Source organism: Diachasmimorpha longicaudata, chromosome 14 (assembly GCF_034640455.1).
Source record: "Diachasmimorpha longicaudata isolate KC_UGA_2023 chromosome 14, iyDiaLong2, whole genome shotgun sequence".
Taxonomy (NCBI): Eukaryota; Metazoa; Arthropoda; class Insecta; order Hymenoptera; family Braconidae; genus Diachasmimorpha; species Diachasmimorpha longicaudata.
The window spans coordinates 6,081,083-6,106,792 of NC_087238.1; the positions used below are offsets into that span (position 1 = coordinate 6,081,083).

The 25,710-nt window shown below is 39.5% G+C and overlaps 2 protein-coding genes across 8 annotated transcripts in view; one reads left to right on the forward strand and one right to left on the reverse strand.

The window, feature by feature from the left end:
* Pdm3 (pou domain motif 3) overlaps nt 1-14,462 on the forward strand; it is a 99,986-nt gene extending 85,524 nt beyond the window's left edge. Inside the window, exons 3-13 of one of the 7 annotated variants that reach the window (XM_064134359.1) lie at nt 5,332-5,497; nt 5,631-5,786; nt 5,865-6,056; nt 8,348-8,506; nt 8,873-9,132; nt 9,273-9,489; nt 10,298-10,478; nt 10,998-11,051; nt 11,999-12,082; nt 13,549-13,700; nt 13,808-14,462. In XM_064134359.1, the coding sequence (XP_063990429.1) occupies nt 5,332-5,497; nt 5,631-5,786; nt 5,865-6,056; nt 8,348-8,506; nt 8,873-9,132; nt 9,273-9,489; nt 10,298-10,478; nt 10,998-11,051; nt 11,999-12,082; nt 13,549-13,700; nt 13,808-13,932 (1,746 nt within the window). In that variant the 3' untranslated portion in view covers nt 13,933-14,462. The remainder of the gene's footprint in view (nt 1-5,331; nt 5,498-5,630; nt 5,787-5,864; nt 6,057-8,347; nt 8,507-8,872; nt 9,133-9,272; nt 9,490-10,297; nt 10,479-10,997; nt 11,052-11,998; nt 12,083-13,548; nt 13,701-13,807) is intronic. The other 6 variants (XM_064134361.1, XM_064134362.1, XM_064134360.1 and 3 more) reach the window with 6 other exon arrangements.
* Nucleotides 14,463-16,263: 1,801 nt separating this feature from the next.
* On the reverse strand, nt 16,264-25,494 carry LOC135169399 (UNC93-like protein). The gene is made up of 7 exons (XM_064134367.1): nt 25,223-25,494; nt 22,188-22,427; nt 21,374-21,660; nt 20,812-21,031; nt 19,871-20,030; nt 19,440-19,707; nt 16,264-16,974 (listed from the first exon to the last, which is right to left on the reverse strand). Exons 2-7 carry the CDS (start codon nt 22,424-22,426, stop codon nt 16,703-16,705), a joined length of 1,446 nt encoding a protein of 481 aa, XP_063990437.1. The 5' UTR covers nt 22,427; nt 25,223-25,494; the 3' UTR covers nt 16,264-16,702.
* Nucleotides 25,495-25,710: the final 216 nt, after the last annotated feature.

The window sequence follows — 25,710 nt, forward strand, 5'->3', positions numbered from 1 at the left end:
ACATGATTTGTAACACCTCCACCAGTTTTGATGGTGTTGGTGTTGGAAAGCCGTTGGATAGAGAGGTGGAGCCCATGGTCTAACCAAACTTAATTGAATCCCAGTCCGAATGTATAATATGTAGACTGCTTGCATAATGTCCGTACAGGCATCCAGTGGTTGTCAAATAGTTTCGATATCTACCCAGTGACATATCACATCCCCCAAAATCCAAGTGTATTTCACTGAAACGTAAATTTGAGAACCATCCCTCGAATTAGATATACAATAATGTAAGCAGAGCTCCGTTGTGGTGTAAGGGTTGGGGGGGGGGGGGGGTAAGGTCATGTATATTCATACATCGGCCGTGGACTCCAGCTCCACCCACACCATTCGCCTCAATCCTCAAACCACTTTTAACCCAGAGCGCCTCTGTCTCATTCCTTGTTTCATCCCCTCACCCCCTCCCACTCCTCGCACTGTTCAATTCATCCCCTTTCACCCACTCGAGAATTCACATCCTAAACAAGGAGGGAGAGAAGGGAATATGGATTTGCCCCGGCCTTTCCGGGATTCTAAGCTGAATCAACTACATAATTTCAACCAGAATCGAATTTAAATTGATCGGAAATAAATTCCATCTCGATTTTTCCACAACTGCTCCACCCCTCGTCTCTCGTTTCCTCCCCTGGAGGTCTAATTATTCCCCCAAATTTTTTTGCGACTGTTGACCCTAAACAAAAATTCTTATAACAAAAATACAGAGGGGATTATCATGCGATAATACAACTTCTCCCAATTTTTCTCCAAACACCCCCTCACCCCCCCGAGTTACCAAACTTCCCGGGCAATTTTCATTGAACTTTTTCCCCCTCCATCTGATATAAAATTACACGCTTCGATGAATTTCGACCTGTAAAACGCACTGCAAATATTTTTCATCCCCTCGATAACACCAGTTAACAACCTTCTCCCTCGCGTGCACACCAACTGACAACCACCCCTCCCCTTCACCCCTTTCCAGCAACTAATTAACGGACAATGCCCGTTTAAGAAAACACGATCGAATATTCGTAATGGGGCCCAAGTTGTAAACCATACATATGTATAACAAAAACCTTCGGCAGAGGGTTAGAATAGTCTTTGGCTACGTAGGCCAAAGCCAAGTATACACTACAGATAATGACCGATTTATCGCAAACGACTGCAGCATGCCACCGGGTAGACATACCCCCATCAAGACCCCACCCACCCTTTTGCCCCAGCAGTGCTTGCAGCTGGGTAAATTAACAACAGACAAGCCACTTGAAACATTACCGAGCTTTCCTAGCCGAGCGAGATGGCCTCACCAAAGAGAGGAAAAAGACCTGGTGAAGGGTGAATGGGAGGGGGGAGGGGGGTGGCTTGGGTTTGAGTTCACTCGTTACCGTACTCAACATAAATTAGAGCCGATAGAAAGGGGAGATTGGCGAACTATAGAAACTGGGGACCTGTGTATGAGACGATATTTATGTGCAGTGCTACCATGAACGATAGGTTTTGCTTTTCTCGGTTGGGTTTTGACGCAACGCTTGTGAATCATCCGCTTACCGATACTTAGAAAGATACTGAATAGTGTGAAGTGAAGCTCTTAAGTAGTATTACGTTTTATTGTGTGTGGGGAAGTTGATGTGTCCCAGGGGGTAATTAATTGCATGCGTAAGCTTGTTTGCTGGTAACTGGGTTCTTCATCATTATTTTTTTTTATTTTTGACATCGATGGAGTATTAGAGGAGTAGATGACAGCCAAATGGGTAATCGTGGTGGTGGTGGAAGGGACGGGGGAGGATTCTCAAAGGGTTTCCAAGAGTTTTCTCGTCGATTAATTTTTGTTTGGGGGAAAGACAAAATTCGAAGCTTTTGGTAAATATTGTGATGGTGCGGTTAATTTTTTTGTTGGACTATAATTTTTATTTTTGTCGAGAGACAATTTTTTTTTTTGAGGGAAATTGAAGACAGTGAGGGCTGTTATAGAGTGATAGGGTTATTTTTATTGAAAAATCCTCTTTGTGCATTTTATGGTAATGCAAGTCCACTCGAATCATAATTATCATGCGATGTTTTACTGATTTTTCCCTTCAGAATTACTAATTGCTGTTGACGTTTCTATGTATGACGTTTCTCTGAAAAATTTATGATTTCTGTATTGAAAAAGTATTTTCATTCTCCCCGGGGTGCCGTATTAGCATTCATTTGTATATTAAAATGAATGACCATTGAAAGGGGTATTATGAATGTCCAATCCTTCAACATTTACCAGGGAAATGCGAAGCGAAACGAAATAAATCTGAAGTAATGAGGTAGGAGATTAATCTTAATTGCAAATGCCGCTAATTTGTTCTTTCCCAGTTCTGCTGAGGTTTTCATAATGATGAAAGAACTCACTGCGTCGGGGGTTCAGTGGTGAATTTTTCTCATCAATGCTTAATATTTTAATTCGATGAGCAACTGAAGAGCTGCAATTTTTCCACAACTTTGGATATTTCCGGCCCCTTTCGATGACCATCACCCGACCCTTCTCCCCAATCTTTCTCCAATGAACCTAGAGAACCTCATTTCCTGTCACTTCAACTGGAATCGCATTCAAAACATTAAAAAAAAAACTAATCCCTTATTCTGATATTTCATAAATCTCTTTGATGCTTCATCCATAACTAAATAACCTCAAACTCCAAGTGGTTGTAAACATATGACCATGAGGACAGCCCTTTCTCCCACGTGCAGTCCAGCACACCCTTTCAAAGTTGGTCTACTCCAGGGTGGAACATTAATATCGCGAAATGAAGCTCATTTGCATATAAATAAGGTGGGCACCAGAGAGTAGTGCTAGGGCCGGCCTCGACAGTGGATGGGGGGGGGGGAGATGGGGAGCTGCCGGGGATGTGCAACGAGAAGGTGGAGAAATGGGGATGGGTGATATCTGGATGAGCTACCTCGGTTATCCCTCTTCACCCCTTCACTCCTCCGGACACGTACTTCTCCCTTTCCCGCCAACCGCCCTCTTTCCTCGACTAATTACACTAACAGACAAAGCGGCCTTGGTGTTAGGGCCTGCGAGACTCTCTCCACGCCCGATAACACCGGTCTGCAATGACCACGTGATAATTGCTACCATCCCAAGTCCCCCAGCCCCCTTCCCCGCGAATGCCACTGTACCTTGTGACTGCGAGTTGGCCGATTGCGAGTGCCTCATCCTGAGGAAATTCAAAGTACCCGGGATGGAAAAGCTCGGGGATGAACTGTCCTACCACCAATTAAATATTTTTCCCCTGCAGAACGTAAAAGCCTATTTACTCAGGAAAAATGGGGCGAAGCCCATCGAGAATACTGCGTAATGTACCCCTGGACAACGAGAAAAAACCGGGAAAAATCACAAACTACCTGATTCAGGTATAGGGCCATTAGTCTGAGGTACACACGAGTATCGTTTATTAACTGCAAAACGGATATTAATGTATTTTTTCAGCGCCAGTTGAGATTTTTTACAGAGCCAGCCGATGATGGTGGAATGGGCGAGGGGTTGCAGTGGCTAACCGGGGGGGAAGGGCAGAGGGGTTGAACAGGAAAAAAAAAATCATTCGAGTCAATGTATCGGCGGCCAGCATTGAACCGAGTGAGATAGAGTTCGGTAAACCAAATCCAATTACTTTTATTCGGGTAAAATGAGCGCAGCTAAGTCATTAATACTAATCAATGGATCGGAGGCACAGGCGCGACTGCGCCATGAGAATTACCCATAACTCAAATGGTTAAATTACTTTATTGCGAAAAAAAAAATTGGGGAGGGGGAAAAATCGGGTGGATGGAGAAAAAAAATCAACAGCAACAACGAAGTAGCTTTGCGTTTTTATAGGGGGAGTTGCCATCCTCCCTCCCCCTCTGCCCCTCGGGCCACGTCGGGCATTGTTAAAGGTCCTGGGCCGATAAGTAATGTTTATTGTTACATTTGGAACGGTATCGGCCTCTCTCCCAACCCCTTGTGTCGCTGGCTTCTCCCACTTTCCACCCGCATATTTCCCACTCTCGTTGAACTCTCTCTTCCTCGCTCCCGGTCACTTCGTTCAGGACGATGGGGGAAGGGAGAAGAGTTGGGGATTTTTTTTTTTAAACCCATCGGCATCGGATTTCGTTTTTTGCATTAACGAGATGACCCGTGGTGTATGCGACTGGTAGTCATTTTTTATTGAAATGAGGACGATCAACGATTGCACTTATGTTTATGGAGTTTGTGACGGTGTGGAACCATACGGAGGTGTGCGTCTCTTGTGGAATGGTCCAGACTATCCGGTACCCGAATAACATTTGTTTTTTAGGGAGAACTGAGCATTGATTTTCGGGAGAAAGAAATATGTGAAATTCGCGATTTTAAGGCGACAAATCAGAATTTTTATACGACAGAATTTCCGGGAAATTTCGAAAACTTGAGGGAATTTTCAATGGGAAAATGTTGAATGTGCAATATGGTGGGGTCACAGTCACCCCTCCCCCTCGGGGCCCTCTGTCCACACTCCCAAATCCAAATACGTAGCGAAACATTATTCTAGCATTTGCGTTTGCCAATTGCTCTGTCTCTAAAAGACAGGCTGAATAAAAAAAAAAAGTTCTGCAAAAACTCCCGTACGTTTGCAAGCTAATCCCCTTCGGTCTGGCCATTTAATATGCAGTACGCCATATCGCCGGACATCGTTTACGAATTTACGCGGAAAAAATTGAACTGGCTGCAGTCTATGGAGGCGATTTTCGTTCGTTAGCTATTGACCGGGCTTTATCGTTTTTTTTTTTCATCCGATCGAGCGTCACTGCTAACAAAGCCCGGACGCCAGGTACTACCGTACGCCTCGATAAGAATGTAACCAGCTTCCTCCACACCCCTCGCCAATCTTCCCAACAGTGATGGTACCGGTACCCTATCCGCAGTTGAAAAAAAAAATAATATTGTTGCATCGAACATGACGTAATCCAGCCACGATAATTCGAAAACAGAAGTTGCCGCGAATAAACCAGAAATTCTTAAGTTCACTGGTGGATTAGTTTACTTAGATGAACAACAATAAGACAATATTATTTGGGCCCCGAAAAATCCCTTCGATGTCCTATTCTCGTCCTCGATTTATTGTAACTAGAAATATCTTGAAGGGTGAAACGACAAGTGGCGGACAAAAATAGGAATATTCACCCCCACCTTCGTCTCTTGATAATTGCGGAGGCTGTGAATCTAATCATAAAGATAGATTCTATTACTAAATTAGTGTCTGATCGTTGCGAATGGATCGATTGAAAATTTAATTCATTGAATTTTTCCAATAATTTCAGGAGAGTGACAGAAGTAGCGCCGGTAGTCCTGAGCCGGCATCGGGGGTCTTTCATGAACATCAGATGTTGATGGAGAACATGAAGAATTCAAGAAGACGGAGGAGTGCATCGCCAGATAATATGACACATGCGAAGCACAGTGCCGAGGCACATCTGAATGGTACCAGTGAGTACAAAATTTGACTGAATCTATCATTGTCAAGACCCAGTCATAAACTATAATCCCAAAAACCTTCCAAATATCTTTGAAACTTCTCTGTCATTGATCTGTTCACGACAAAGTGCTATTTCTTTATCAGTGGCTGGAATGGTGACCCTTCACAATCTCCAAAACCTAGCTAATCTTCAGAACCTTCCGCAAGTCGCGTCACTAGCAGCGGGCCTGCAAGGCATGTCAGCAGGTTTGACTGGAAATCAGCTCATCAACACCCCCCTGAATCTCACAGTGAGTGCAGGTAAGAACGACAACATATCGTCTAAGAATGAGATAATCTCAAGAAGCCTCCAGTACTCAATTACTGGTAATTCTCCAGCAGGTACTGTATCAACTCCCTCGAGTACAACAGCAGGCTCTCACCTTTTACCCCCGAGTTCAACACCAATGGCAACACTGCCACAGCTACTTTCTCAACCTCAGCCCGTGGCGATGCCCCAGTTCATCCTGACATCAGGTCAATTGGTCCAAGGAATTCAAGGTGCTCAATTATTAATCCCAACGTCTCAAGGTGAGTTTTCCCACAATATTGCCCGATAATAACGCGACAAACAATTGTAACAATAACCCAAAGTGGCCCATGAATACTTAAAATGAAGAATTCAATTCACCGAGATTATTCAATTACACATCGTCGTCTCCATTTCCAATTAAATAACTGAAACCATTGATTCAGTACTGACGTAATAATACCAAATCACAACAACCACTCAACATCTGTTGAGATACTAATCTCTCGATCGAATTTTTTTCTCTCTCTCTTCGCGATATCAAATATTGGTAATTTCGTTCGATCTTTACCGGTTCGATTCCAAAATTGTTCATCTCTCGCCTTTTTCTCCACAAAGCTGAATATCATTCCAATACAGTCAACTAATCTAATAACAAAATGTCGTCTCCTTCGATCGACTAACCGAAACCAATGAGACTTGGAAGACGTAATGAAACTAAATCAAATAAACCAATTTTCATTGATGAAAAAAAAACTGTCTCTGGTCCTGGAACCACCTAATAATAGCTCCTGCAGACGATTATTATGCAGCATTACACAATTGAGTTCACATTCGATATATAATACCAGTATCACCGGCCAGCTTGGACCGGAGTTTCCATCCTCCATACTTAGAAGCCTCTACCCCCCTTCCTCCCCTCAGACTAGCTAGGGCAAAACGGAGGGCAAACTCTGCAAGTAATTTCAATGTATAATTAACGTCTCACTACTACACTCTTACCTCCTCTCCAAAGCCCTCAACGATACCTTCCTCCCTCCCATTCGCTGTTCTATCTTGTGCTAACCCTCCCCTGCCTCATTTCTCTCCCAACGTCCTTGACCACTCCTTCCAATTGCTATCCCCAATATTTGGACATGGCAATAGCTCGAGGATTCGGAGCCATTATTATATCGATTTCGAGTGAATTCAGCAGTAACTTGATTTTTGTCAAAGTTTCGTACATCCATTCCGCCCTGCCTTGAACGGATATAATTGAGGAAAATTGAGTTATTAAAGTTACCAATACAGATTTAATAAAATACTCGGATACTGACGCAATGGCATTAGCAAACAACAGTAATTTTGGATATAATTGGTGGAGTGCTGTCTAAAATTAATGATTCGAATGGTAGAATTTGGGGAAGAAATGTCAAAGCTTTGTCGTCGTTCACATTTTTAATATCTTGCAGATGTGATCGGCATTTGGTCTGTGACACTTCATTCATTACTATTTGTTCTATCATATTCTCCAATAGTCTGTTCACTGCGATTTCCTTTGTACTGTGAGTTGACATCGATGTAAATTGAGTTATCAGTTATTAATACGGAATTCATGGAATACGGAACGGTGATTGAATTGCGCAGCTAAACAACAACAATTTTAGATTTAATTAGTTCAATGCAATTGTCGAGTTATCATAGTTCAGGAACAAATTTTCAGATGATTCTATTCACGACATTCAGCTATCCATCAAGCATAGGTGTCCAGTGATTCGAAAATTTATAATCTAGGATGAAGGAGATCAACCAACTGAAGTTGAGTGTTAATAGCGGACTGGTTATTTCTGTTTCTAGCATTCGAACGATGCGAGAAATAGTAATGCCACTTTCTTATAATAGTTCTGCTAATCCTGACACTCGAGGAAATTCCTCGTGAATTCCACTCACCAATAAAATAATTTCCAAGCTAGACCTGACGAATCAGCTCCTGTTACTGGAATAAAATCGAACTAATGTCTACGAATCTGTCGATAATTCCTATATTTGGATGATTTTCATGAGGATTTGTTCATGCCATTATAGGTACATACACAGCAATACTCAAGATCAGTAATCATATTAAGCGGCATGTAGGGGGGTAATCAGATTAGTGAAACTGGAGGTAATCCCGAAACTATTCTAAGTATGATTAGGCAGCTCAGTCCTTCTCTCTGTAACGCCTGGGCCATCTACTTCTCCACCCTCCCTCCAACCCCCCCAAACCCTCAGTACTTGGTAGGGACAGTATCCCTCCCTCCCATCCCTCCGTCGATCCTCCTTCTGTTCTCCTTCTCACTCCGCACTTCCTCATATACGCCCAAGATGACGATAATAGTTTGCCAACTACACTGGCCTCTGCACGAGTAACCTGCCCTATGGGTTGCTTAATAATCCCTCTATGAGACTCCAACAGCTTCAAAACCCTTACTCGGATTTCGTACGTTGAAGTAGTACGATATAACATTTAATGGAAATCCTCTGAGGCCCGTGTCATCGTATTAATTTGTTGGTTTGAGATGGGATTAATGTCGTTTTACTTTATGTTGTTTAGGTATTGCAACGCAAACGATACTCACCATTCCAGTTAGTCATGTGACGAATAATCAAATGGTTAATTTGGCACTGAGTAATGGACAAGTTGTATCAACGACATTAGCTAATCTACAGTCAATTGCACAACCTCAAACTATGATGAATACATCGACCAATGGTGAGCCATACTTTCACATTATCCTCAATGAACAATTTAAATATATCATTTCGTGGTGATTGTCATACGACCGACCGACGAATGACCAATTTCTGTTACATAATCTGAATGTGACCAACTTACCTTACGATGGTGATACAAACGGTGGCACTACTTTCCTGACCCAAACATTAATTATTTTATTGATAAAACCCTTGAGAGCTGTAAGAAGAGCTTTACTTATGATTCATAAATTTATTGTTCTCGACAACATGACAGAGTTAATGACAGGCATCCTTTTATGGCATAGCAGTTTCTCATTTGTGACGACCCCGTCGCCTCTTCAGACACGATAAATTTTTAATGATTTTATCGACGACTCTCTAGTGCCAACGAGTCAGAATTTGGCCACGGGTTTGGGTCTGAATCCCGCGGCACTCACACACCTATTGAATAACAGTTCTGCAAGTCAGCAGCTACTGAATGCTATGCAACCACAACAGCTTCTTCAAGCCGCACAGGCAGCCCAGGCGCAAGCTGCCCAAGCGGTCCAAGCAGCTCAGGCATCGCAACAGCCACTTCTCACCACCTCACCGCAACAGCAACAGCATAGCCATCGACATACCTCCCACCTCAACCACTACCAGGTACGATCAAAATGTAACAATTTATCGACGCATTCGTACGCAGAACAGTCCCAAATTTTTATTATTTCAATCACATCGTTTTACTCATAAAATTCATGAGGTTGAATTTGTTTATTGACTTCCTATTATTCTGTCTACAGTCTTCGGAGAAACACCTGAGGGAACGACCAGATGCTTCATCACCTCTGAATGGACCTGCTGTTTCGGCAGCGTCTGCTCTCAATAGACTGGCCGCCAGTAATGGAGAGATTACGATTACTACGACGCACGGGCCTGGGAGTACAGGCGTCAAGGCATCACCGGGCAGTATGCACAGTCCAAAGGACGATGATGATGACCTGCTCAGTGATTCTCCAAGTAATACAATCATTCCATTAATTAACACGATTGAAATTAAAAAAATTTCTGCTGTTGAAATTCCTCATTATCCAATCGATACGCAATGAAACCTGATTGACCGTAAAATAGTCACATCAATACCTTCAAATATTGGGAATTCTCGACGCAACTGAATAAGTCACAGCTAACGTTTGTCCTGATCAATTGGATATATCGCCGAGCTTCGAAACGCAATCAATAATAGATAACCAACGGTTGAATGAACAGTATCGTCGTTATTTTGTGGAAATACTTCGCGGAGACAGATTTCGTCGATGAGTTTCCCTCAAGAATAACTGAATTTGTCTTCATCGTAGTATTTATTCGTTGTACGTAAAGACATTACCGTAACTCGAGGTGTTGTTTATTGCGATCGGATTCGAGTTGGGGTAACGATTGCGTGGTACCTCAGTACGATGCTAGCACACACTAAATTGACAGATTTACGAGGGAAATCGTTTGCAATGCAAGTTTTCTGACTTTATGTCGATGCCGACGAACAGACCACCATTGAGATGAATATTGTAATGGGGATAAGATGATTGGACAAATGTGAATATAAATGTGAAGGTCTGCTAATCCCATTACTGTCGATTACAATGATTGTCTGAATGCTCCAAGACCTAGTTCAATGAAATACATTCCCAGGATTTCTTGAATATCTGTCCCGACTGAGATTGATTAATAGTGATTCATAGAAAATTATGGCGGCGGAGATTTTTCAAATCAATTCTTAATTATCATCAGCGTCAGCTATGATACTATTCTTTTTTTTATGATTTCGTAGATCAACCGACAATCAACGAAGCTACGAATAATGTTGTAGATGGTATCAACCTCGATGAGATAAAGGAATTTGCAAAGGCCTTCAAAATTCGTCGATTATCCCTCGGTCTGACGCAAACCCAAGTAGGCCAGTCACTCAGCATCACCGAAGGTCCAGCGTACAGTCAAAGTGCTATATGCAGGTAAGCCACTAGCAAGCATTACCTATTTTTTAATTATGAACAACCATGATATTTATGATATATTGTGATAAGAGTAGAATGCCAGAGTTAAATGTGCCAGGTCACTGGAAATGGCATGGAAATTAAATTTCGTGATTATCAATATTTTATCCAAGTAAATAATTAACTGCAAATTGAAAAGGAAGAGAGATTTCGGTTTCATTGGTCGTGGCAGTATGAGTATCGAGAGTAGGATTCAAAGTTGAGGATTTATCTATTTATGCCATTGTACGCCAAAGCAGGACTTGATTCAATTTATTATTGACTGAGGGGGCCAACGGAGACGATGTATATTTCATTACATATTAAAATACTATTTGATGAAGACTTATTTTTCATAACGCGATGAATGCTCTAGTTGTGGTGTCAAATCAATTCCTACTATGGCAACATTGGTTTTCACAATTTCAACAATAAGCCAATTAGTATTATTATTCGTTGATAATTCGACTAACTTAAGCATTGGTGATTGTTCCCCAGTGCCCTGGCTACCCAGATGTACGCCTCGCAGATTGCCTCTCAGCAGCAAGCTATGTACGTTCACCCCTCATGCTACTTAATTTACTTACCATTTTAAAAAATGAAACAAATTTGAGTTTTTTTTTTAAATCGAGTTTATTCAGTCGAACTCAGCAGTTATATCCAGATAAAAGTAAGATATATCGAATCGGCTCCGTAAGAAGTGAAAAATAATTTCTAATTTGATTGCTGGTGATCGATTCGTCGATTGATTTTATATTTTTAACTAGCGGAGGATATTATTTGGGTATACCTGCAGTACAGTTTCTTCTATTTTCTGAACGACCTCCGAAATTTGTTAGAGATATTTGTTATACGAAGAAGGGACACTTCTTTCGATAATAAAATTAACAAGTCCTGGGTTTTTTTTTTATGAAAGAGAAAAAACCATTCTGTTCTTGGTATTATATTAATTCTATATTATCTATCTCTATTTTCTCTACTATCTTGTTATTGATATATATTATATATTTGTCATCGAGCCAGGGCATTGGCAAGCTTAGGCATGGTGTCGCCAACTCGCGATCCGACACAATTGTCAAATTTTAATCGAACAATTAAATAGACTATTTGAAAAATCAGTCTCTCACTCGTTTGTCGTCATGAACAATTTGTTCCCGACTAATAACTTGATTGCAAAGAAATAGTTATAACGTTGGCAACATCATACACGGCATCACCAAGAGGAAAGATAAAGACCTACACGCATGCACGCATTGTCAATGTCCTGTTATTGTTTTTGTTTTATACACCCATAATTCAAATTGCATGCTTCTCATTGCTCCTTTATTAGTCGATGGCCTTGAATACGTTCTTCTTGGCACACGACAGTGGATCAATGCTGACCCAATTCAACATTTCGTATAGTTTTCATTAATTGTGATTGAGTCTGATAATTCGAGGAGCGTTGGTGAGCCTTTAGTTGATTGAGTGATTGAAAGTAATATTGTCTTTTGATTTAGGTTTGAAAAATTGGATATCACACCCAAGAGCGCGCAGAAAATTAAACCAGTACTTGCGAAGTGGATGCAAGACGCTGAAGAGAGGTGAGTTACATTACTCAATATTTCGGGATTTTTTTTCCCAACCAGCTGCGAATGTTATTGTTTTATTGCTTCAGCCCAACTATTTCCGTCTCTCATCGCACATTATCCTAAAAATTATGTCGTTCGAACTAAACAAACAATCGATATTAATTACCGTTGGACACTGTCAATAATTCCGTTCTTTACCGCTAATTTCGAAGTCATACGATTAGTTCACGCAGTCATGCAACATCATCTCCCCCCTTCTCCTCTACCTATTGAGCACATCCACAAATAACCCCCATAACATTTTCTGCGTACGACCACGTGCGTGCTAATTGGTAATTCACTAATTGAATTTATCTGATTAATTGCGTATTCGCGTCAAATGAATCCAGGGAATGTTAATTAGCGTAAGGAAGGAATTAGCCGGAGAGAGAAAAAATAAATGTGAAGAAAATGGAAGAGCTGTGAAAAATAAAAATAATGAAAATCATTATGGTACGATCACGATCTCAGGGTTGGTTATGGCTTTTAACCGTGAATATTGCTACAAAGACCGGAGGGTGAGGTTTGAGTTGGCGAGAGGTGCTGGACGTTTTCGTGTTTAGCTTCGAGCTATTGCACTAGTAGTGGTGTCCAATACCACGCATTCTCACAAGTCCATTCCTCTCCTCTGTATGTACAACTATGGTGCGGTATATATGTACCTCTCGCATTTCCAGTCACGCCAGTTCATTCGGTTCTTAATTCGTTAGTCATGCGGATCTATTAAATTTTGAGAATGAATTGTGGAATCATTTTAGTTCTCCAGTCGGGAACAATGGAAATTTTAATTAGCTTGGGTTTATGGTGTAAATCTTTGGAGATAGATAGGAAATTACGAATGACATTAGTCTCTTTATGACTTTTCAATTCTGTAATTAAAATTTTGAGAGACATTTCCACTGTAATCAGTTGGTTTATCCTATTCAATTTTGTCGTACGGTCAAAAGAATGAATGGGATTGGGAAAAACTGTGGTTGGGGCCTCATTCAGTTTAGTTTCTCAAGTTGTAAGTGCTTATAAGTCCCGGCATTCTCACAATTTCATGGGAATAAGAAAAAAGAACGATGAAAGGCCGGTACTTTATGCGGTGCACGTGTACAATTTATCTGTCCAGTAATTAAACTGTGGACTAATTAAAATCAGGTTTCTGATGTAGCCCATACCGCGCCACCTTAGCCTCAACCCACTACCGTTTGTAGTTGTATTCACCACCTTTTAACGTGCGCATGTTTTATTCTTCTTCTCATTTTAGTAAATTTACGCATTTATCTCGTCGTTCGATTCAGCAAATTTTTGAAATTCCTGGGGAATTCTTGGACTTTTCTTCAGGGAACAAAATAACAAACGGTTCGGATAAATTATTTGACCCTGGCAATGAATTTTATTTAATAAAAATGGAGCAATAGGAGGAGAGAGAGCCAGAATTTGAGTGAGAGTAGGGTGTTTGATTACAGGTACAAAGCTGGGACCAATAACCTGACGGACTTCATAGGGGTTGAGCCGAGTAAAAAGCGGAAACGACGCACGTCCTTCACACCCCAGGCTCTGGAGCTTCTAAATTCACATTTTGATAAAAATACGCATCCTACGGGTACGATCCATAAATTAAAATTGATCATATCGTTATTCCGTTGATAATAAATTGTGGGAAAAATCATAAGGATGTCAATTTTTAACAATAATTAACTTTCGTTCCAGGTAATGAAATAACGAACTTAGCATCACAGCTCGGTTACGAGAGAGAAGTCATAAGGATTTGGTTCTGCAATAAACGACAGGCCCTGAAGAACACAGTTCGATTGATGTCGAAAACAGCGGGCTGAATTCATTCCCAAAGCCAAACTGACAAACAAACATAAACGCCTCACCTAGACTGGAATTATTTTTAATAGAATCGTCAAGTTGTCGATCAACAGAGCTGACGAACAAATGAATTAATTAATATGGAGGAAGATTCCTCACGGTAAGAATATGAACAACATCCCGAGCAATAATTGATCGTTTCTCTGCGAATCGAGGCTGTGACACAAAAAAAAATAACAGATTTAATATGTCCAAACGATTCCATCACTTCTTTACATTCTTAAATTGCCTGATGAAAAAAAAACCCCTAGAGAACCACAGAAAAAAAATGTAATAATAAAATTTTACGAGAATTGTGATTGTAACGTATACGGCGTGTATTATGTGTAAATAATGATTGTTTACTGTCTTAAAGACTTGTGATTCATATGATAGACATAGTAAACAGAAGAATAATAATGCGAGGGACAGCGGACGATAATCGTTGATGTTTACTCGAAATGTGTATTGGCATTTGTGAATAGAAATTATTAAAATTGATATCAATTGAGGTGCAACTATTGCACTGGTTGAAAGAGGTTTTGTGAGAAGTGCAGGTTTTCTCGCGCCAGGAAATTGATAATTAAAAACTTGATAAGATAATTTGATGCCCTGGGGTAAGAGAAATTGTGTAATTGAGACCTACAAATTTTGAAATTTTTAAACGGTTATTTTGTTGATTCACAAATCGTGTACTTCTCGAGCAACTTTTTCCACCGGTGCGGTTTTTGAAGGTTCTGTTACTGGAAAATAATATCCATGAGGCTTTTCCCGCATCCTTAATCACTTTATTAAATATCTCCGACCCACATAGGATCGACAGTTGCAACGGGAATATTCATAGATTGATGTTTCACGTCGGAAATCTCAACAATTGGAAATTCCCACCATATTAGTGGTTCTGCACGAATAAATACATGTATTATGAGATGGCAGCGACTTTTCAGTCACAGAACTTGAAAAATTCAGTAGTGCATCCCCTCGCGAGACAGACAAGAGGAGAATTGACGTAAAATAATTCGAGAAAAGAGTACATTAATTCATTGACGAAATAATCTGACTATTCAATTAAACCAACAATGTTAACGTCCGGCTAATTTGTTCGTCCGATTGACCATCGTGTCACCAGGCTCAAAGACTCTCTAGAATAACGCCAACATAAAAAAAATAAGTATTCTGAATTGATTAAAAGAGAATGCAGAATTATAGTTAAGATAAAGCGCAATAACTTCTGTGAAAGTAATAACTACTTATTATAGTAATTATTTCCTTTAATTTACTGTCTCCACAAGTTTGTCATTTGAAGAAACAGTGCGAAAAGAACAAAGACAATTTTTAGTAATATTATTTCATATTTCTGCGATGCTAGTCCGGAATACTCTGCCATAATTCAAAGTATACGATTATAATTTTAATTATTTCATCCCATTATTCAGTTTCATTGTATCTTTAATCATTTCGAATAATTTAGGAATATTCAAGTCTGAATTTTTAATCTTTTACTCGCGCCTTTCTTTTCTTTTCATTTCGCCGATTGAAATGTATAAAATTTTTATTCAATGTGAATGAAAAAATTTCTACAACATATAGAATACAGTCTGATTAAAAAAAAATATGGTACTCCTAAAATTGTGCTACATGTTAATTAATGTAATGATGCCGAACAAGATAGATCACAATTTATGTTCAATCGATTGATATTGTTTTCTTATTGCGATTATCGAGATTTTTGTACATACATTATGTGTTAATTACAATTATAGGCATTGTAATATTAAAGTATCTTTAATATATAAATATATAAATATGAAATATAAATATAGATTCTATATAATAGCTATCAAATAGCTAGGAAAACAACACACATGGAAATATTGAAGTACGATAAGATATTATTAATATGAGGGATAAAGAGTCGCATAATGCAGGTATTTAAGATGCATATTTAGAAGGCAAAATGAATGAGCGATGCGTTTTGATTACCGTAGTTGTATTATAAAAATAATGAAGTGAAATAATAACGTGGAAGTGCTGATGAGTTGCAAAATTCAAAATCATAGTCTCGGCAGAGGTAAACTAAAAGGAATTGTCTTATCTTTTTCATAAAGAGGTGAAGAAAATTGAGGAAAAAAAATTTGTACAAAGATATTCCGGTTATTAAATTTTGTTATGAAAAACAAGTGAGGGAGTGGAAAAATGGCGAGGCAACAAAAAAAAAATTGTAGAATGACGAAACATGTGTATTTTCTTCGGAAAAATGAAAATTAATATCTTGTAGCTATTATTATAAGGATATTAACACGAGTATTAAAAAAAAACAAACAAAATTTGTGAAATTGTATTCAATGAGTGTCATAGGAAAATCCATCTACGGGCGAATGTTTCGTAACAGTTTTCAGCAAAATTTATCCAGTCGTTGTAAATAGATATTAAACTGAAGAAATTAATGAACTGTTGAAATAAATAATGAATACAATCAGTAAAAAAAATTTCGTTCCATCATTTACTCTAGTGTTTCGAACCAGAGAGAAAACTGTTTGGAAATATTTCCCGGCGAGACCAAAGTTCCTATTACATTTGATTAAACTATATATTAGGTTCTACCGATAATTTCGATAGTTATAGATTTTACACTGTTTTTTTTTTCAGTTTTAAATTCCTCTGGGAATTGAACGCATTAAAATCAGCCGAGGTCGTGGTTGAGCTTCACCTTAATGATGATTCGAGAATTTCCTAATGACTCAAGTTGAGTTACGATTCCTTGGTGGTTTGATCAGTATTTGCCACTAGTTCGAAGTCAGTTTTTGGATCGATCAGGGTAATTTTCTTGATAGTTCCCGTCACCTCGATAATGGTGTATCCAATCACACCTACTGCAAGAATTATCAGGAGAGCATAGAGCTTTGTACTCGTGCAGAGGTAGGGGCTGTAGGCGTAAGCAAGGACGGAACCTGTTGCTTCCCATAATCGAAAATTTGAGTACGCTGCTTCCTCCATTCCCGGAAATAAAATTCCACTCAGAGCTGCAATGAGTCAACGAAATGTGGAAGAAATTAGTCTCACAAATTTCCCTTAGAAAATTAGAAAACTGACAACATAAAAAGATGAGTAATCTGGTTGGATGGGACATTTACTTAGACTACTTAAAACTACTTGAAAAAATTGTTGACTAGTGTGACTCTTCCTGCCCTCATTAATTTTTAAAATTCAAATTGTGGCAGACTCCCACTGGTTGATACAGTAGATATTCTTCCCGCACCAGTTATCGATTCAAGGTAACTTACCCTCAGTTGGCGAATTCAATAGTTCCAGACTATTTTCAATCGCCGGACTATAATCTATCGAACCGACTTGAACCACTGTTGGGAAGACTAATTAATTTTCTAGAAATTATATGAAGTTCAAAAAGGATTCAGTTTATGTCAGGAAAATTTTGTTTACCCGAAAGAAAATATCCTCGAATTGAAATCCTCATCCCCGATTCCTGGAGTACATACCCCAGAATCTGGCTTCCCCATACACTTTCCTCAAAAATAAAATATGCTCCCCCGGGCGACATTATTTCTCCATGACTGATGTTCATGTCAAAAAACTTTTCCACATGAATAATAAACTGCTATAGTTAATGGCTTCTTCAAGGTGACAAATGAATCATAAATGAAGTAGGAAGAGAGTGCGAAATTGAGAGCGATAAAATATTCTCACAGCGGAAGAAAATTATGACCAATTCCTCATGAAACCGATGATAAACGAGAGATTAAATGTCGGTAGAAGTGGTTGTCTTCTCACCAGTCAGAAATTTAAATCTTTTTCCACTTTATTTCCCCCCCAACTCTCTGTACCATTCCCTTGATGACTACATAATACCAATCTAGTGGAGGATAAAAGCGGCTGGAAGCTCTCATTCCATCTCCTCGGCAAACGTAATTCCGTGCAAATAGAAATTTGTTATCACAACAAATATTGGGCCATTCGGAGGGATATAGGGGTTGATGGCTAACCCATATGTATTGCACGACCTGAGATGGGTTCTGCGTTCTCATGAAAAATTTTCCGTTGAATGGTTGAAGACCTTAGCCCTAGCGCGGATCAATTTGTATAAATTTGCGAGACCGTGCGATAACTCTTGATGAAATGGATCCCAAATCGGTGCCAAAACCTTACTCTCTCCTTGACCGCCATCCATTCAACTCCCAAGTATTTTCCGATCTTCTTCTGATCCGGTCCGATGATATGTTGAGCATTTATATTGATTGAAGATGGGAGGAAGATACCGAGAATTTACTGGAGATGATTTCCTGGGCGAATTTTATTGAATTGCCGTGCGTCGAGAGAAGCTCAAAAAATCACGAGAGATTGACAGCTGTCAAACGAGCGGTCCCAACGTTTTATTGGGTCACGTTTGCACCTCTTGACCTTCCAGCTGTCACCTCATATCCCACCAACCGCTCTCATTTACATATCGGCCATTATATCGCGTGTATTGGGTTCCATATATTAGTTTCCTCGAATTTCGCGAATTAATTGTCCTACTTTATGCGACCCCCTCCTCCTCTCCCCCCACGTGTTTAATCAAATCATTGCGAGCGGTTCTGATCTCTCGATTGTCTCGATTAATTAACCCCAGTGTAAATATTTAATTAATTCCAGGTGAATTAACCGTCCAGCCAACGTGCACGTGTGAGGATTCCTGAACCTTCTCCCGGGCTTCTCAGAAATAATATTACGTCCGTCTGAAATCCTTCTCCAAAGCCAATACTTTGTATTGAATTAAGAATCCGACGGTTGGATCTGAAATACCATCGGCGATAGCCAATGGAGGGGTCAGGAAAATCCTTTTAACCTCGCACATTTCACTTGTCGTGGGGCTGTGATCCTTGAATTTATGGAGCAAAAATAGAAGTTGAAAACACTCATCATCGCAGTCGAATGGCGATAAGCCCCTTAATTGTACCTCCTCCAAGCTACGGTGTGTATTTTCCATGAGTAGAAGCTCTCCATTGTGCTTTAATATTGCAGACGCGGCACCCGAGGAACGAACTTTAATACCACATCCCATCCCATTCACTTCCGGCGTTTCCTTCGAGTGAATTATTGAAGAATTGGATAAACCATTCTAGAGGTCACCCGAAACGAGACAAAATCATTCATAAAAGTCTCAGGGTGGGGGGAAAGCTCAGTTAAAAGCGCTGAGAAAATTAGAATGAATCGTAGGACGCGATCGGCGATTGTGGAGGTAAATGTGATTCAGTGGAAAAATACTGGTTCACAATATTAGAAGAAATTTTAAAAGTGTTAAAGACACGTTCGGGAAATCTCTCTCGCGAATAAAATCACTTATATTCGCAGGAATAAAAAAAAAAAGCTCTGCTGATAATCCGACGTGGGAAATTCATTTTACTCGAAATTGTTGAGTAAAAAAAATCCAGTGGGGTGGATAAAAAGTGAATTGCTTTTTACAAGTAACGATCAATAAACATTCACGTACCATTAACTTGCACCAGCCAGATAGCATCGCAAATACCCCAGAGTCCGGACATTAGGAAAAACACGATACCCTGGTCTGGGCTTGGTCTCCAGTACAGCAGTGCTATGATGATAGCCAGATGCAGTATAAAAGCGAAAATCACAACAGGTATTCTGCCTGTTAATTTGACAATGGAGCCAGTTGCTAGAGCTGCTATTGCATTTGCTACACCGTAGCAGATCATAACGTAACCGATGTTGCTGATTCCCCAGGCGCATGATACGAACGACTGAAAAATTAGAAAATTATTCATTTTGTTCCTGGAGTTTCTCGAACTGTTGAAGGAATTTTTCCAGCACTGGCACCCGAATAATTAAGGGGTAACCACTGATGCAGCTGATACTAGAATTGAAGAATATGTTATGCAAATATTCTGGTCAAAATATACTCACAGCATTATAATCAGCAAATAGAAAGGCCTGTTCAGCACCGATAAACATCGTGATCGGTAGTATGAGCAGTTGACGTTTTTCCTTCAACAGCTTCAAAGTAACTACCAGTAATTTAAAACCCGATTGGCCCGTGGCAGATCCTGTTCTCCCCCTGTCATATCTAGAATCATGAAAATACAAGCCGAGTAGAGCAGTAAATTCCTGCAAAAAAATATAAATCAGTGGATCGATACAGTGTTGAGGACTCGTTGAATTTCAAGTTTTAGGTGACATCGAACCAAATTGAGATGCGATCGTAAATTTTAATGAGTTTCCAGCGCATGCTTTCGTTTACCAAAGTATTAAAGCATCGCGTTGAAGAGAAGTTCAACTGCAACAGCTTTTTACGTCGCAGAATCCGGTAAAGTTTCTACTGGGGTTCGAATTCCACACTCAACCGTAAAAGCCCTGATACCATAATGCTATTAACGAAGAAAATTAAACCTGAAGGATTTTCAAGAAAAAAAATCACCCACAATGCACCATAAAATCCTTACACAGCTGTATATTACCGCACTGGTAACTGAATAACTGACCATTACAGTTGGACATTACGTTTTATTCATTTTTTGTCAGGCTACAACTCAAGCCCGGGATTTTATAGTTCAACCAGCCAAAAATATAACTCGTAACAGTTCATGCTCACGGGTGAAAATGGCGGATATTTCGTTCTTCCCTTAACCGGTTATGACATACGGATAGAAAAAAATTATGGAACATTCAGTCAGGACAATTTTTCCGGGCCTTTACGAGGGGATTTTTTAATAAAAAATCCCCTATCCTCCTGTCAAAATATATCATGAGTCATCGTGACTCCATTTCTACCCCCAAACTTAATACCAATTAATATATGAGCAGTGAATATTCGATAAATTTATCTGAAATCTCAGAAAGATGTTCACCTTGACAGAGAATCCACTCCAAGAGCAACAATCAAAGATGCCAGGACCATACAACCGAGATAAATTCCTGATATCAAGTGAATCCTTTCCACTGGGGGCGGTGTCAGGTTCGGGTTCTCTGTTGCCTTGGTATTGCAGAAATTTGCACCGCATGTTTCAGCGACTATTGTGCTATTCAGAGCTAGTGCCACTGGAGTTGCTTCCATACCGTAAGATAATACTGGAACAGATTTTTCATTGAACTTTTCCTTTGTTCCAGGGAGAAAAAATGGCTTTGTTTTACTCAAGTATCAAGGACCCTTCGCAACGCTAATTTGATAATTGTTGGGAGGTATTATACTATAAGAGAGATTAAGCGTCGCGAATTCCTTGAGATTCTATGCTGAGAAGTCCGTAATTATTCACTGTTCAAGGAGACGTCTGAAAGTCCTTTGAATTCAGAATTTTGGACAGTTCAAAAAATTTTGTGCTACAAAAAAAATCTGAGGACTGAAAAAAGTTAAAGATGAGCCGAAAAAATATAAAAATCCCGGGAGAAAAATCAGAAAATTAATTTAAACACCTGCCGACGAAATGAGATTTCCCCAAACTTGTGCCATCTGATAGAACATGAAGAATAATCCAAAGAATCTGGTGACAATGACATCAGCCCCCAGTTCAGAAATCGTTGCGTAAGCTTCACTGACAACTGTCAGGTATGTACACTTGGCACACCACAAAGGCCCACCCCCCAATCCCACAGCCAATCCAGCCGGAATCATCGTGTAAAATCGGGGGTAGAATTGAGCTGCGATAAAGGGTATGTACGCCATGAACGACACTGATATCGTCCATTTGCATCCCAGAAAGCTGAAAAAAAAATCAGGAGTATCATTAATGAATTTTCTCACTCTTTGTCACTCCCTGCAAACATTAATATTCCCAGGTGAGGACAGGAAATTAATTCCCCTAGATACCCCAGGGGGGTGAATGCAGTTGGATTGGGCGCTTGTCAGAATAGATTACAATCGCTCCGATGGACTTTCATTTAATTATTCGGAAACAACTGAATTCGGGAGATTGGATTGTACTTATAATTTATATAATTACAATTATAATTTCTGTCGAATATATTATTCCGATAGAATAATTAAATCGAAGAGTTAACAATCACAGAACGAATTTTATTCACGTTGACTCCCGGATATTTCCCTATTATTACTCTGTCCTCCCTTTTCAGTTTGCAAATTGGATAATTAAAAACCTAGACTGCGGACTCATTAATGGAAAACTACAGACAGAAGGTCCTTAAAATGCATGTGCAGTTGTTGCAGCCCAAGGGAATGGAAGGAAAAAGTTTTTCAAAGCATTTGCGTTGAATAGCAATGAACATTCACCTTATCATCAAGACGGGTAAGAAAACATTACTAAAGATGAGACTTCCGTAGATGGCAGCGAGGGTGGATGTGCCAAGAGAGTCGTCGGCATTTATCGAGCTCTGAAGATTACTGGCACCCATGAACGCTGTAAACTGGATCATGAATGCAATTCCGATCATCAATATGTTCTTGAGTATTCTCCATCTCTCGGATTTTTCGAAAATCCTGCGAGGACTTCCTGTCGTGTGACTGGTCATTCTGTCAAATCATATCACATCCTACAGACATTTCTCCGGATATAAATCGATTTTTATATAAAGATAGGGAAAAATTGCCGAGAAGTCAGGAAATTCTTGCCGAAAAGACTGATTTTCTCTCATCGCGCAGAACAATTGAACAAAATTTTCCGACAACAGCAGGTGCCATTGGAAAAATCCAAATGGTTCGTTAGACCCCCAATTCCGGTCTCTTCCTAACTCATCCGAAGGGTTGAACGGATGTACCGAATTACTCTTGACCGCTTTGCACTCGAACAATACTGATAACCACCAGGACGCGTTCAATACTCGATTTGCACGTGAACTAGGTACAGTAAACGTCCCTACCAACGCCTGAGTCCATTCGTTCAATAAACAGTCAGCGTTTTAAAAAACATTGACACTTCCAGTGGATCTCTGCACTCTGCATTCTTTATTTTCCCATAGTGAACACCACCATAACAATAGTATATCGTTGCGCCCGGGGGGTGAAAAAGAGCAGCAAATATCGCGGGAGAATTTATCTCATTCGGTTTTCCCGATTTTTTCACCTCATTTTTCCCGCTTTCCTCTCCTCCCGGTTAATTTACGAGAGATCAGACTGATTCTCTGTAAATGTGGAGAAGTAAAAGCATCCGAAATCACCTATTCTGATCTAATAGTCCCGGAATACGAGGAAAAGATCGTTTGGATTGTGAATGTCCTCGTCTGTCCTAATACGGTCTTTCACTACTGCCCCCGTTCGTCCCGTCTCGAAGTGAACGTTTTATTTTATTTTATTTATTTTAATTCGCAATGGATTTTGTTATTTAATTGTTATTGATGCCTTCATGAAAGTGAGATTATGCTCCTTTTTATGAAATTATTTTTTTAACTAGAAAAAAAATTTTGAAAGTGCAAAAATATGGAATTGAACGTGCGGATGGCGACCTCTCACGCCTCGATTTTGTGACCCCAATAAATTTTTTTCTGGGCTTTTTCCCTATCGCAAAGCTCATATCTTGCTCCCCCGCGCAACATCGTTGATTGACAACGTAAATGGTTGCACACTGATGAGAATAAAGGGGCGCGAAGATCAAAGCGACCCGTGTCAATGACGGCAGTCAATATCAAACAACATTCACCGCGGATATTTGCCTAGGGGAATACAGCACGTTCAGTGGAATCGCATAACGAGCTCCTTTGTAATTGACTCAACTTTTCCTCAATAAGCTCATACCACATTTCTCGAGTCAATACACGAGCTATTGGACTTCAGACATCAACGATTAACGCATGCAGAGCAAATATTAATCTGTCTGTAGATTATTAAAAAAAGTATTGAACATTTAGTTCACTGTACCATTTCCTGACTCGTTCCCCAATTTTTCCTGGAGGTGGTTCACATGTTTCCTCAATTTTTAATTAAAAAGTTCTTTAAACTAAGAATCAGTCGGATATTCCCCTAACGAATTAAATAAATAGTTAATAATGAATTCACTCAGTTGATGAAGTTTACATGGGATTTCATATGTGGAATTTAGCAGAATATTTTCTTTCCAAATAGCGATGTGTTTTAATATTTCTTCTGTTTTCATACCAGCGGAGCAAAAAATATTCATTTCATTTATACTCATCAGCACCATCCGCAGAGAATATCAAATATTCCGAACGTAATTCCTCCCATTCAACAATGGGAGTCCGTGATCCAGAGTTTATCGTGTGAATAATCATGAGACTTATTCACTTTTATCAAGAAGATTAATTGTCGCACCTTATTATCTTTCATTTCAAGGTAATAAAAATAGAAATCGTGCTGTGACTGACTAGTTGAATCTAGATTTTCACAGCTATAAATGAGTCGGTTTTTTCTAATTGGAAATATGAGTCAAGAATTACCATATCACGAGATATAAAAAAAATTCAATAATTTTTTTCACTGAATTATTGTTCTTTCCATGAAATTCGATGACGTTGCTCTTTCACGGAAAACGTTTCAACATAACTCTCGATATTTACTCCAATCAAATGAAATCCATTAAATACAATTGAGTAATTTCTTCCTGTAGCTATCAAATATATTTGTGTATATTCGACAGTTAAATATTAAAAAACGATCTTTTAACTGTCGATTAATATGCATTTGATGGTTATAGTGTATAACGTCTAATGATTGAATTATATTTAAACAATATCTGAAAAATAAAAATTATTTGTTGCAGGGCACATTTAATTAGGTCTCCCCATTGGTTGCGGGCTCTCTCCCTCTTCCCCTCTCTTTCCTATAGCCTATTTTCACATTATAAATTTTCCAAGAACGAATTAAAGCCAAAAAACATTTACACCGGTCGTACGCCGGAAGAGATCGCGTCACCTCATGAAAAATTCAGTCACAGGTTCTGCGACAAACTAAATTTCATCCAATTTCTCTTTCCCCATGTGCAATATAGTTTTTTTTTTTCATAAAAACCCACATTTCAACTGCTGTACAGCAGTTGAGAGGTATTTTCCGAGAAAACGCTCGTAGAGAACTCAAAACTGCATCAGCATTTGTGGTCACACCGGCGAGACCGTCCGTATGACTCCTATAGAAGGGGCAATTCAGTGCTATGTGACCTTGTACATCTATCATATACATTGCCTTTCACGTGAGTTCACGTAGAATTTAGTAATAACATATGCATGCAGTGATAAATAAGACAAAATTAAATTTAATTCCACCATTTGACAGTATTTGATCCGATAACTCTCGGGATAATTTAATTTTCCCGAGTTCGACTGTCTGTTCACTGATTCAAGAAGATATTTTTCACTCACTCGGCAACTTTGACGATAAATAAAATCCAGGAGAATCCAAAAAAACTGCGCTGCGATATCGAATTGAATTCAATTCGAGTGACATCAAAGGATTGAATTCACAAATGTGCCATCAGAGGACGTACATCCACGTGAATCCATTAATTTACAAGACCTGTGTCCCTTTGATGATTTACAACACAACTGGGAAATTCACGAGAACATATTTCATTAATATTTTGAATTTCGCGTGATATGTTTATGGCTTCTGTGTGTGGTACACGTGCGGGAGGGAAAACTTGACTGACTGCTGTACCTGTACCTACTGAACGTACGTTCTTTTTTCCCCACCATTGACTTTTATGTTGAGTTGATAATTCAAAAGAAATTGAGAAATCAAAATTGATAGGGATTAGCGTGCCCCCCGCCCCCACCGATTTATATCGAGATATTTTACACTCACTCGTGTTATCATCGTCCTCCAATTATCCAACCGAAAATGATCGATC